The sequence below is a fragment of the Enhydra lutris genome, unplaced genomic scaffold, assembly GCF_002288905.1.
Source record: "Enhydra lutris kenyoni isolate GAN:26980312 unplaced genomic scaffold, ASM228890v2 scaffoldscaffold71, whole genome shotgun sequence".
In the NCBI taxonomy this organism is placed as follows: Eukaryota; Metazoa; Chordata; class Mammalia; order Carnivora; family Mustelidae; genus Enhydra; species Enhydra lutris.
This window is the reverse complement of record NW_019154155.1, coordinates 4,815,816-4,829,061: the sequence shown is the minus strand read 5'-3', so window position 1 is coordinate 4,829,061 and position 13,246 is coordinate 4,815,816. Positions and strand designations below refer to the sequence as shown.

General features: G+C 36.9%; 1 protein-coding gene across 5 annotated transcripts in view; it reads right to left on the bottom strand.

The window, feature by feature from the left end:
* LOC111159887 (mitochondrial calcium uptake 2) overlaps window positions 1-13,246 on the bottom strand; it is a 155,933-nt gene that overhangs the window by 105,154 nt on the left and 37,533 nt on the right. For 3 of the 5 annotated variants that reach the window (XM_022522547.1, XM_022522549.1, XM_022522548.1), the window contains exon 2: window positions 1,184-1,328. In XM_022522547.1, the coding sequence (XP_022378255.1) occupies window positions 1,184-1,328 (145 nt within the window). Of the gene's footprint in view, window positions 1-1,183; window positions 1,329-6,858; window positions 6,887-13,246 lie in introns of all 5 variants that reach the window. The other 2 variants (XM_022522551.1, XM_022522550.1) reach the window with 2 other exon arrangements.

Below are 13,246 nucleotides of genomic sequence, written 5' to 3'. Positions count from 1 at the left end.
ATCCCTCAATATTGAAAATAATTTCCCAAGTCTTCATAGTCTTTTTCAACCAACTTACACTTGTTACTGCTCACTTTGGCCTAGCCCATATAAACTGTTCCACATATAGCTACCTACAGGGCAGTACTTCCAGCATCCTGACAGGTGGCAGGAAGTTAAGAAGTTTTCAGAGAATACTTTTATAATAAAGGGCACAGAGTATAGGGCCATATTTACTTTCTGCAAAGTAAAAGGAACTAGTTTAGGTAATATAACTAAGAATTTCTAACATCATTTGGAATAATTAAAAGTTGAGGGTTTATGAATTAAAATTACGTAATTATAGCTTTTGGATTTTTGCATCTCATTGTATTTTTGGTCCCCCCTGCCCAACTGCTCTAATCTGTTTTTTTTCTTTTTAAAGATTTTATTTATTTGCCAGAGAGAGAGAGAGTACACACAAGCAGGCAGAGAGGCAGGCAGAGGCAGTGAGAGAAGCAGGCTCCCTGCCAAGCAAGGAGCCTGATGTGGAACTCGATCCCAGAACCCTGGGATCATGACCCGAGCTGAAGGCAGCAGCCTAACCAACAGAGCCACCCAGGCGTCCCTAATCTAGTTTTATTCTTTGCCCACTTTAGAACATCAGTACTACCAAAAACTAATATCTTAGATAAATTAATTATTCTATTAACATATTTAGTGACATTAAAAACTTACCTGTTTTGGGACACCTGGATAGCTCAGTCAGTTAAGCGTCTGCTTTTGGTTCAGGTCATGATCCCAGGGTCATGGGATCGAGTCCCACATCAGGCTTCTTGCTAAGTGGGGAGCCTGCTTCTCCCTCTGCCTGCTGCTTCCCTTGCTTGTGCTCTCTCTCTCTCTCTCTCCCTTTCTCTCTCTGACAAATAAATAAATCTTTAAAAACAAACAAACAAACAAACAAAAAAAAACTTACCTGTTTTTCCTTTGGCTCTTTAGAAAAACCCATAAACAAAACAAGTATTTCTTAGATAAATACATAAACAGTTTAACTACACTTGTGTCATGAAGAATGTAAAGTCTAAATAATAAGCAAATACGTGGCACAAAGAATTATTATAATTAAAATGAAGAAAAGCTGTTAGCAATTCTGAAAAATAGAAGTTTATCAGCCTTAATGTTTGACTTTTTAAGAAAACTTTAAAAAATCCAAAAAACAACTTACGTTCCATTTGGTCAAACATTACTGAAAAGAGGAAGTCTCGTGGTGTCATATAATATTCTCCTTCATGTTCCAGTGAAGAAAACTGCATGAAGCGCTGTTTACGAAGGGACAATTTTTCTCCCATCTCTCCAGAAACAACATTATCCTAAAAGAAAAAGAAACTGCATTTTAAGACTTTTCTCAGTATGATTCCCCAACTTAGCTACTTCCAGAATAATATTTACAGAGTACTTAGTATTTAGGTCTAACAGCCTCCAAATTTTTCAATCATTGATTTAATAAATATTTACGTATTGTCTACGTATCACTCTTTCAGGCATGAAGACAAAACAGTGAATGATACTAACTTGAAGGAACTTCTATTCCAGTTAATGAAAGAAATGACAGTTAATGAATATATGTAGAAAATAAGGTGAGCTAATGAGAAATGCCACAAGGAAATATTAAACAGGATAAAAGAGTCATAAGTAGTATTTTAGATAGGATACTCAGAGGAGGGCTTTCTAAAGAGGTGACATTTAAAGAGACTAAATGAGGTGCAGTTAGTGAGGCCTGGGGCTCTCTGGAGGAAGAGCATCCTGAGCAAGAGGTAAAGTAAGATCAAAGACCATGAGATGTGTGTGTGTGTGTGTGTGTCTGTGTGTGTTCGTTCCTAGGTAAGCCTGGTGTATTTAAGTGTGGCAGAAGATAAGATCAGAAAGAAAGGTAGAGGCAAGAGATCAAGTAAAGTGCTATTTCACAAAGATAAAATATATCATGTCTGACAAATAGCTCTGCTTTCAGAAATATACTTACATCATGGATGGAGAGTGCTAAAAGGATAAGAACTGGTAAAGTATTGTCAGTGTGAGATTCTGGGTATCTCAGGCAATGGCACCTAGACCTTGACTCAATGCTGATAGAGACAATACTGGAATCTTTACTGCTAACATTTATTGAGCACTCACTATGTGCTAGGGATTATATTAATAAAGCACTCTACATCAATTATTTGGTTAGTCCTCACAATAACTGAACAACAGATACTAGAGTATATACAACAACTAAAGGAAATGGCACAGCCAGGATAAAATACCTGGGGTGTCCAACTCAAAGTGTTTCAATCCTTTAACTACCACACTAACCTCCTATCCATGGCTGGGCACTGTATCCTAAGCAAATGGAAGAAAACAACACAGCAGTTAACATAATCACCAATGTCAATATAGCAATCTTGACACAGAATGTGAGTATTATCTGTGAAATCCAAAAGCATACTCTCACCTTGGACTACTTTCCTTAAAGTACTGGTCCGACCTGGACCACAACATCCTTCCTGGACACACATTACTTCCTTTTCACAGTTACTGCTACCGCACCTATTATTTACCTTGACACAGTGACATTCACTGATTATAACTGAAATGGGGGAAAAATGAGAATTCCAGTTGCTTAAATCTCTGTAAGTTCAAAGTCAACAAAATTCAAAGTTAACAGCTCCTTTTTGGCTGATCTCAGTTTTCTAAAAAATATTAATTCTCTTTCCTTATTTTGACACTTGGTTTCCTTGAGCAGCTAGATTTATAGCTCCTTTGTGTTCTATACAGTGCATACCGAATGAGAGACATATGTAGGATACTCAAAAATACTGGATGATCTGAATCCCTATCTTCTTTTTCTTTTCTTTTTTTTTTTTTTACTGTATTTTTATTATTTTTATAAACATATATTATTAGCCCCAGGGGTACAGGTCTGTGAATCACCAGGTTTACACACTTCACAGCACTCACCCTCCCCAGTGTCCATAACCCAACTACCCTCTCCCTATCCCACTCCCCCTGGCAACCCTCAGTTTGTTTTGTGAGATTAAGAGTCTCTCATGGTTTGTCTCCCTCCCTTCCTACCCTCCAAACCCCCCACGTTGCATCTCCACTTTCTCGTATCAGGGAGATCATATGAGAGTTGTCTTTCTCCAATTGACTTACTTCGCTAAGCATAATACCCTCTAGTTCCATCCATGTCGTCGCAAATGGCAAGATTTCATTTCTTTTGATGGCTGCGTAGTATTCCATTGTATATATATACCACACCTTCTTTACCATTCATCTGTTGATGGACATCTAGGTTCTTTCCATAGTTTGGCTATTGTGGACATGGCTGCTATAAACATTCGGGTGCATGTGCCCCTTCAAATCACTACATTCGTATCTTTAGGGTAAATACCCAGTAGTGCAATTGCTGGGTCGTACGGTAGCTCTATTTTCAACTTTTTGAGGAACCTCCATGCTGTTTTCCAGAGCGGTTGCACCAGCTTGCATTCCCACCAACAGTGTAGGAGGGTTCCCCTTTCTCCGCATCCTCGCCAGCATCTGTCGTTTCCTGACTTGTTAATTTTAGCCATTCTGATTGGTGTGAGGTGGTATCTCACTGTGGTTCTGATTTGTATTTCCCTGGTGCCGAGTGATGTGGAGCACTTTTTCATATGTCTGTTGGCCATCTGGATGTCTTCTTTGCAGAAATGTCTGTTCATGTCCTCTGCCCATTTTTTGATTGGATTCTTTGTTCTTTGGGTGTTGAGTTTGCTAAGCTCTTTATAGATTTTGGATACTAGCCCTTTATCTGATATGTCGTTTGCAAATATCTTCTCCCATTCTGTCAGTTGTCTTTTGGTTTTGTTAACGGTTTCCTTTGCTGTGCAAAAGCTTTTGATCTTGATGAAGTCCCAATGGTTCATTTTTGCCCTTGCTTCCCTTGCCTTTGGCGATGTTCCTAGGAAGATGTTGCTGCGGCTGAGGTCGAAGAGGTCGCTGCCTATGTTCTCCTCAAGGATTTTGATGGATTCCTTTCTCACATTGAGGTCCTTCATCCATTTTGAGTCTATTTTCCTGTGTGGTGTAAGGAAATGGTCCAATTTCATTTTTCTGCATGTGGCTGTCCAATTTTCCCAACACCATTTGTTGAAGAGGCTGTCTTTTTTCCATTGGACATTCTTTCCTGCTTTGTCGAAGATTAGTTGACCATAGAGTTGAGGGTCTATTTCTGGGTTCTCTATTCTGTTCCATTGATCTATGTGTCTGTTTTTGTGCCAGTATCATGCTGTCTTGATGATGACAGCTTTGTAATAGAGCTTGAAGTCCGGAATTGTGATGCCACCAACTTTGGCTTTCTTTTTCAATATTCCCTTGGCTATTCGAGGTCTTTTCTGGTTCCATATAAATTTTAGGATTATTTGTTCCATTTCTTTGAAAAAAATGGATGGGATTTTGATAGGGATTGCATTAAGTGTGTAGATTGCTTTAGGTAGCAGAGACATTTTCACAATATTTGTTGTTCCGATCCATGAGCATGGGACATTTTTCCATTTCTTTGTGCCTTCCTCAATTTCTTTCATGAGTACTTTACAGTTTTCTGAGTATAGATTCTTTGCCTCTTTGGTTAGGTTTATTCCTAGGTATCTTATGGTTTTGGGTGCAATTGTAAATGGGATTGACTCCTTAATTTCTCTGTCTTGTTGGTGTAAAGAAATGCAACTGATTTCTGTGCATTGATTTTTTTTATCCTGACACTTTACTGAATTCCTGTATAAATTCTAGCAGATTGGGAGTGGAGTCTTTTGGGTTTTCCACATATAGTATCATATCATCTGCAAAGAGTGATAGGTTGACTACTTTTTTGCCGATTTGGATGGCTTTAATTTCTTTTTGTTGTCTGATTGCTGAGGCTAGGACTTCTAGTACTATGTTGAATAGCAGTGGTGATAATGGACTTTCCTGTTGTGTTCCTGACCTTAGCGGAAAAGCTCTCAGTTTTTCTCCATTGAGAATGATATTTGCAGTGGGTTTTTCATAGATGGCTTTGATAATATTGAGGTATGCGCCCTCTATCCCTACACTTTGAAGAGTTTTGATCAGGAAGGGATGCTGTACTTTGTTGAACGCTTTTTCAGCATCTATCGAGAGTATTATATGTGAACCCCGATCTTCTTCAGAACTTGTTTATTCATGTCTTTCCTTTTCTTTTCCCTTAAGTTACTACTACAAAAATGACTCAAGAGGCATGTTTTAATTACATGAGTCCATATTCTTATAATAATAATCAGAAAATTGAATTTTATTAATACTCTGAACATTTTATATGTAAGGCAGATACAGTAATAGATATATTATTATTTTAATGAACTGATACTGAATATATGCAGGAAAACAGTGGTAAACAAGACTAACATTAATTTCTACCAGAACACACTAAGTACTTTGGCAGTAAAATTACAGCAAGTACACAAATGAGACAGGAAAGGGAGAGTGGGTGAGAATCTTCTCAGTAAATGTCACAGGACTGTCAAAGTCCTAGATATGAGAGAGAATATAGTGTATTAGAAAAACTGAAAGAAGTTGAGTAAGGGCGTATACATTATTAGCTTATAGAACAATTCTATTTATACTAAAATTAATATGTAGTCTATTAAGAGAGTAACAAAAATAACTAACCCACATGGAAATACAGTATATTTCCAAATCCTTAAACAAATGCTGCCTTTCTTTATACTTCCTAATATCTAAGTTGTTCCTGACTAATTAAGAGAGTACCTTTTTACCCAACTCCATTCTTTCTTGTGTAAATAAACAAACTTTGAATTCCAACCAACTAAAAGGAGTCAATTACTCATTTATTCTCCTCCTCAAATGGTCTCATAACAGGACGGACTGCTGTTAATGCTGCCTCTCTTGGTTTTCATGTTGTCCTCCATCTTGCAGCAGTCCTATTCTTTCCTGGTATATTAAAAATGACCAAGAAGTAAAAGCACAAACCTCACACTCTTTGATAGCAAGACATGAAAACTATTCTCAAAGAAATCCAATTTTTTTCCTTCTAGGATATTTAGATCCAAAAAAACCACCCTATTTCATTGTTACCATTTTCCACATGCCTGTATGTCTATAACTTGCACAAGCATGACATTTCTCAAGACTCTCGAGAAGAAGAATTGTCATCCCTTCCAACTTTGGTTAAATATCTTCTCCAGTGAATAAGAAAAAGTAGAGGAGGTAAAATTAAAACTCCCTTTCATGGACTGATTTCTGAGCTTAAAGTTGTCATTTGAATTATAGGCCATGAACTTAGAAAGTCATTTATAAACAAATGACCTCCAAAAAATTTGTCCTACTACTATGACTCTATTAGTAGATGGTGTGATATTCAACCATCTAACCATCTAATCAACTTGGTATTGTGGCCTTTAATTCCTGCTATTTCATGGTATAAAGAGACTTACTCTCCAATCCCCAAATCTTTTAACTCCAATGTCAGCACTACTAATGTTTCCCTTTTTTCTAATCCTTTCTATTTCCTCTCACATTCTGCTTATTGAGTACCTAGCTATCACCTAGAGGTCCCCACCACTGTAGATTCTAATCCTACCACTTCTCTTATGGAATATAAAGTGGAAGCCCCCAAGTTACAACCTCTAACTACTGGTCTTTCCCTGCATCCTCATCCACCCTTCAAGTAAATACTTAATTGAGCATCTACAAACTTGAAGACACTCTAGGAAGAGACAGAACACATATGAATTACGGTGGCAGTAGTGCAGTTGTTAATCCTAACAGTAATAGCTAATGTTAACTAAACATGTAGTATATGCAAGGCAAGGTGCTAACATCTTTACATACATGGTCTCACTCAACCTTCATAATAACCCGAAGGAGAGATATCATCTTTATCAACCTTAAATTACAAAAGAAGAAACCAAGGCTTGTCAAGGTTTACCAGCTTGCCTAGATTAACACAGCAAGTAAACTGACAGCATAGGTGGTATGACAACCCCAGTCTCAACCACTATCCTATACTAGCTCCTCTAAGAATTATATAAATTAGGAAAGAAAGAAAGTATTGTGGGTAATGATGGCTAAGGAAGCTCATGAAAACAGTGAGATTTAAGCTAGACTCTAGAGAATAAAAAAATGACTATAAGAATTAGACACCTTTTAGGCCTGGACTAATGTTGTCTATTTCCTAAATGATATGTATTACTGCTCTTGTTCAATCAAACTTAAAAGTAGGATTTCTAATATGTTTCCTTGCTACAAAAGAATTTATGTAGACAGAAAAAATACTGTTTTAAAGTTAGAGCTAGAGCTAACTGTTACAGCTTTTGTAATTCCAAGCTGATGAACCAACAAATCAGTTTTATTTAGGCCACCTTTATCATACAGTAGTTGAATTTTTAAGTTTATTTATTTTTTTAGTGATCTCTACACCCAACATGGGGCTTGAACTCATGACCCTGAGATCAAGAGTCACACACTCTTCTAACCAAGTGAACCAGGTGTCCCAGTAGGTGAATTTTAAAGTACGTTTTAAAAGACCACTAGTATAATTGATGTGCATTATATATGTATGCTTACTCCATGGAATTTAGACGATTAATTTACCATTTCTATTGAAGTATAAACATATGACATGTAATGTTACATTTAATTTGTTATTTTTATTTACCTGTAAGGCTATTCCTGCCTAACTTCATTTGTATAACCATTTTTTAAAAAAAAGATTTTTATTTACTTATTTGACAGAGATCATAAATAGTCAGAGAGGCAGGCAGGGAGAGAGAGGAGGAAGCAGGCTCTCTGTGGAGCAGAGAACCCGATGTGGGGCTTGATACCAGGACCCTGGGATCATGACCTGAGCCAAAGGCAGAGAGTTTAACCCACTGAGTCACCCAGGCGTCCCTGTATAACCATTTTGATCAAACCTCAGACTGACTGGATGGATTTAATTGTCAGGAATGAACAATTCTCCATTCCTCCCCAACCCTTTCTTTCATCTCTGTGCTTTTCCTACTCACATCCTTGCATGCTCTCTTTTCCCACCTCCCCTTCCTTTCTCTCCTTCCCTTGCATGTTATAGATGGCTTTATTTATTTTTAAAGATTTTAACTTAAGCAATCTCTACAGCCAATGTGGGGCTCAAACTTAAAACCCTGAGATCAAGAGTCGCATGCTCTACCAACTGAACCAGCCAGACACCCCAAAATCAGGAGTTTTCAGGGCCTTTTAAAAAATTGTTAGCTGCTGTTTTCATATTCCCTGAACTATTATTGTTATTACTGTTACAGATATTGTTGCAGATACTCATTTCCTTTAGTCTCTTTCTCACTTTGGCATATGTGGGGCTTATGTGTGGTAGGCTGGACTTGACAAACTGAACTAAGGCAAAGACAGTGGCTTGTAGACTTTGGTAAGTAGTTAGAATACCAGTTTGGAGGGAGATGACGAGGAATAATAAAGGTCAAAATATTAAAGTTTTACCTGAGAGTAAAGATATAAAAGCAAACCCTAGCTTATTAGTACTGTTACATATCAGGCAGTGAAAAGTCCATTAATTCATTCTCCAACATTTAAGAATCTCTTTTAAAAATTTAATTTCAGGGGTGCCTGGGTGGCTCAGGTCATGATCCCAGGGTCCTGGGATTGAGCCCCGTGTCGGGCTCTCTGCTCAGCAGGGAGCCTGCTTCCCCCTCTCTCTCTGCCTGCCTCTCTACCTACTTGTGATCTCTCTCTCTGTCAAATAAATAAAATCTTTAAAAAAAATTTAATTTCAAGTTAGTTAACATATAGCGTATTATTAGTTTCATGGGTAGAATTCATGGGTAGAATTCAGTGATTAGTTACATGGGTAGAATGCATGTAACCCCCAGTGCTTATTATATCAAGTGCCCTCCTTTTCAAAGAACCCCTTATGTGTCACTTCTATAGACATATGACGGATATTATGAGGTCTTCCTTTGAGGAAATTTACAAAGAAGAGTGTTGGATTGAAAATAAATAATTAAGAACACTGTCTTTGAGGTCAAACTGCCTGGGATTCAAATTCGAGTTCTGTCACTTACTAGATATGTGACCTTGGACCAGTTACCTCTCTGTGCTTCATCTGATAGGTATGAAAAATGTGGAAACTGGAATCAAACTGCCTGGATTTAAATCTCAGCTCTACCACTTGGCCAAGTTATATTTTCCTTCTCCTTCACTTAACCCCATTTTGGAAAATGGAGAAAATAGTAATTATCTACTTCAAAGGGTCTTTCATTTATTTTTTATTCATTAAAAAAAGTATAATTAACATACAATGTTATATTAGTTTTAGGTGTACAGCATATTGATTCAACAATTCTTTTTTTTTTTTTTTTTTTTTTTTAGATTTTATTTATTTACTTGACAGAGATTACAAGTAGGCAGAGAGGCGGGCAGAGAGAGAGAGGGGAAAGCAGGCTCCCTGCCAAGCAGAGAGTCCGATGTGGGGCTCAATCCCAGGACCCTGGGGCCATGACCTGAGCTGAAGGCAGAGGCTTTAACCCACTGAGCCATCCAGGCACCCCTGATTCAACAATTCTATACATTAATCAATGTTTACCATAATAATGTAGTCACTATCTGTCACCATACAAGTTATTACAATACTATTGACTATATTCCCCATGCTGTACCTTTTCATCTCTGTGAATTATTCAAAGGGTCTTTTAAAGAATGAGTATTCAATGCAATAATACACATAAAGCCCTTAGCATAACACGTGGTGCATAATAAGTGCTTCAGAAGGTTAGCTATTATGACTATGATATCATAATTTCAACAAATGCTCTAATAGAAATACATAAAAGAAAAATCTGTGAGAAGGCAGAGAGAGGACCAATTAACTGCTTTACTATTTGGCAGACTTAAGAAAGGCATCACAGAGCAGGCGATAGTTGAACCAGATCATAAAAGAGGAGTACAAGAAACTACAGTACAGAAATTATACTAAAGTCAGTTCTGAGCTTTGGTGTAGGTCTCTGGGGTACATGAAAAAAATGGATCAAAAAGGAAATAGCAGACATACTCTACTGGAAAGATCATCCTGGCTACCAACATTTTCTTTTGTTAATTTATACAACAGTCACCATATATGTAAGACACTGGAACCTACACAACTGACTCTATAGGATATCTTATACCATGATTCAGCACTTACTTTTAACCTATACATCAATCTAATATAGGGTTTAACAAATCAAAAACCCAATCAAAAACTTGGGTTTTTAAGTTTCAAAATCCCAGCACATTAAAAACATTGAGTTATACATATTAGAGTCACATATACTGACGCAGAAGGGAGATCTAAATAGCATGACAGTGACAGGAGAGAAAAATAATATAAAACAGACATAGCGGCAACAGTCTGGTCCAGTCACTATTAAAGAACCAATCAGTGGCCTCTGGATCTATTTATGGTGATGATCTTCAGGCACCGAGAAACTACTAATTATGTAGAGAATATTCTGTTAAAAATGTATGAAAATATGTAACATAGTTTAACTGTTTTAAATGCATATCTTGCATAAAAGGGATATTTAATTACTTACAAGGGTAATTTTAGTCATCTGGAAGACTCACTCACATGCACACTCCCAATGATGCTACATAGATTCAGCATTACTGATTCTACTATATATCCAAAGTACTTTGCAGAGTGCCTGTTATATAAAAACACCAGCGCTATGTTTATATAAACCGAAAATGATTAGAATCAGGACTGAAAACAGAATGTCTTTCAGAAAAATATAAGTAGATATAGTTGGGCTTGTCATAAATACTACTATGTGTCAAATAAAATTAGACCACAGGATACAAATCTATTTATCTTTCCAATATAATTAATATACACCTTTAAAAGAACTTATCACTAGTGTATTCTTAGTCATAATGAGGTATCACTTACAGGAAAAGCAACTACAAATGGCATTTCAGTATGATGACATATAGGTTTGGACATCAAGAGAAATATGACTGCTTTTTTCCTAGGGCTAAATCAATTCCTTTCAAAAATAAAAAGCATTAAAAAGCAAACTATAATTTTAAACTATTTAGGATATAAATGTCAGCATAAATATCAATATTCATGTCTAAAATCCTTGTAAGTACTGAGGGCTGTTTCAAGGCTCTGAAGAGAATATCAGCACCAGTCGAAGCTGGACTCTCCAGGTATTAAAAGATCTACTACATAAACAAGTTTTCCCTTTTTTCCTTCGGATTTTTGGTTTTTATCTCAATCAATATAATAATCCACTTGAAAATAAAATCTGAGACAATTCTATTGTACTAGTTTCCTTTAAAAAGGGGAAGTAAGGTGCCTTCTAGAGAGAGTTAACTCTTAATAAAATCAAAGGGTCATTAAAAAACAAAACAGAACAAAATAAAAAACAAACCCAACAAACTGAAAGAGGTAAGTAAAAGTTCTTAAAACCTCCCTCCCACAACATGACAACACAAAAAGCAGTAAGTATAGCCATACTGTTGCTAGCTCCTAACCTCCTACTTTAAACTGGTCCTAGAAGGATCTTCTGATAATCTGCATTAAACTGTAAGACAACACTGGGACTGAAAATTAGTTTCTTCTTCCAGAGAAAAGAGTACCATGAAGGCGAACGAGAGATTGAAATCCTCAAATTCCTCACTGATTAGGGCCACTCTATGTAGAGCTGTGTGCACTACACAACTCTAAGTGGCACCATTCACTGGAATCACCATGCAGTTAGTCAGCAAATGGAAGCAAAGTGCACTGAGGAAGGGATACGTTTCTCTCATCTGTAAAAGTTACCACATGGGACAGGGGTAGTGCTGTCACTGGTGTTTCCCAGTTTGAAGGGACTGTGCAGGCCAGAGAAAAGGAGCTCCTGTCACTCTCTGCATTCACTATAGGCCCAACAGCTGCCCTTTTATCCCTACTCTGTTCTATCAAAGGTGGGCTGGAATCAGCAAGTTATGACTTGGTTGAGCAGAGGGGAAATACTGTATTCATGACCACAGATCCCTCAGGCAGCTAAATGACTGAACAATTGATATAACTGCGAACATCCTGTTCATTGGCTAATATTCTAACACAAAGATAAAAAGAATGCTTAGATCAGGATGGAAAAGAGTCAAACATTCACCTTGTTTTAGGCAAACAACATACTTGGCTGGAATGTCTGTTTAAAATGTAGTGTTGGGCCTATGCAAATTCTGTGGGAAAAAATGAAGACGAGCAATAAGAAACAATAAACAATGAAAATCACATTCTGAAAGAAAACATGAAAAAGTTATAGGAAATGAAAGTGGCAACTTATGACATCAGAGATTAAAGATAAGATGCAAGACAATAGAAATAAATACCTGAAAAGGGAGATGGCCTAGTTAAATAAGGGGAAGACACCATTATAAACCTTAAAATACTTTTAGAATCAACCTTGTGGAAAATATATGGACTATGTGATAGGAAAAAAAAAATCACACAGAAGGCAAAGAAAATCACATAGAAAAGCAATCACAGAAAAGAATATCCACACTTATGACAAACACGAAGGACTCAACATATGAGTACCTGCTATGCTCTAGGATAAGAAAGAGCAAAATCAAACATCAATTTCCAAAATACAGTGGGGAAAAAAAACCTACTGAAATGAAGACTTGAATTTGCTACTCTGTTTGCCCCTGCCCTAAGCGTATGTACTTTGGTTTTGAATAATCCTAGAAGACTTCAGGGGATATCAGTTTTAGTCTCTTTCAGAAAACCTAAATAAGGTAGAAAACCTAAGTAAGGTTAAAACCATGATGCCTCTATTGCTGGATATCTTAACAACTGTTTTCTAAAGGGTTAATACCAAAAAACCAAAAAGGCACAATAAAAGATGTCATTTATTTCTAAGGTTATCCTTAAAAGACATGTATCACTCTTACACGTTATGTGGAGGAAATGAAAGCAGTGCCTAGGGGATAGCACACTGAAGCTACTCAACCTGAAGGGCTGGAAAGAACTTTTTGCCCCTCCTCATCTCAACTTACTTACTGATGTTCAAGAGAACTGTTCCATTAGGAATGGACTAAACAATATTAATTTTAACCTTTATCTAAATAATGAGATTTCATAAGAAATTTCTAGAAATCTACTCCGTTGGCCAATGTATACTGTTACACATAAATAACCAATGGCCTGGCATGAGGGAAGCAGCTGCCAGAGGAACTAGCTCCCCAGAAAGAAGAGTATAGAATACAGTGGTGGAGATCAAAGAGC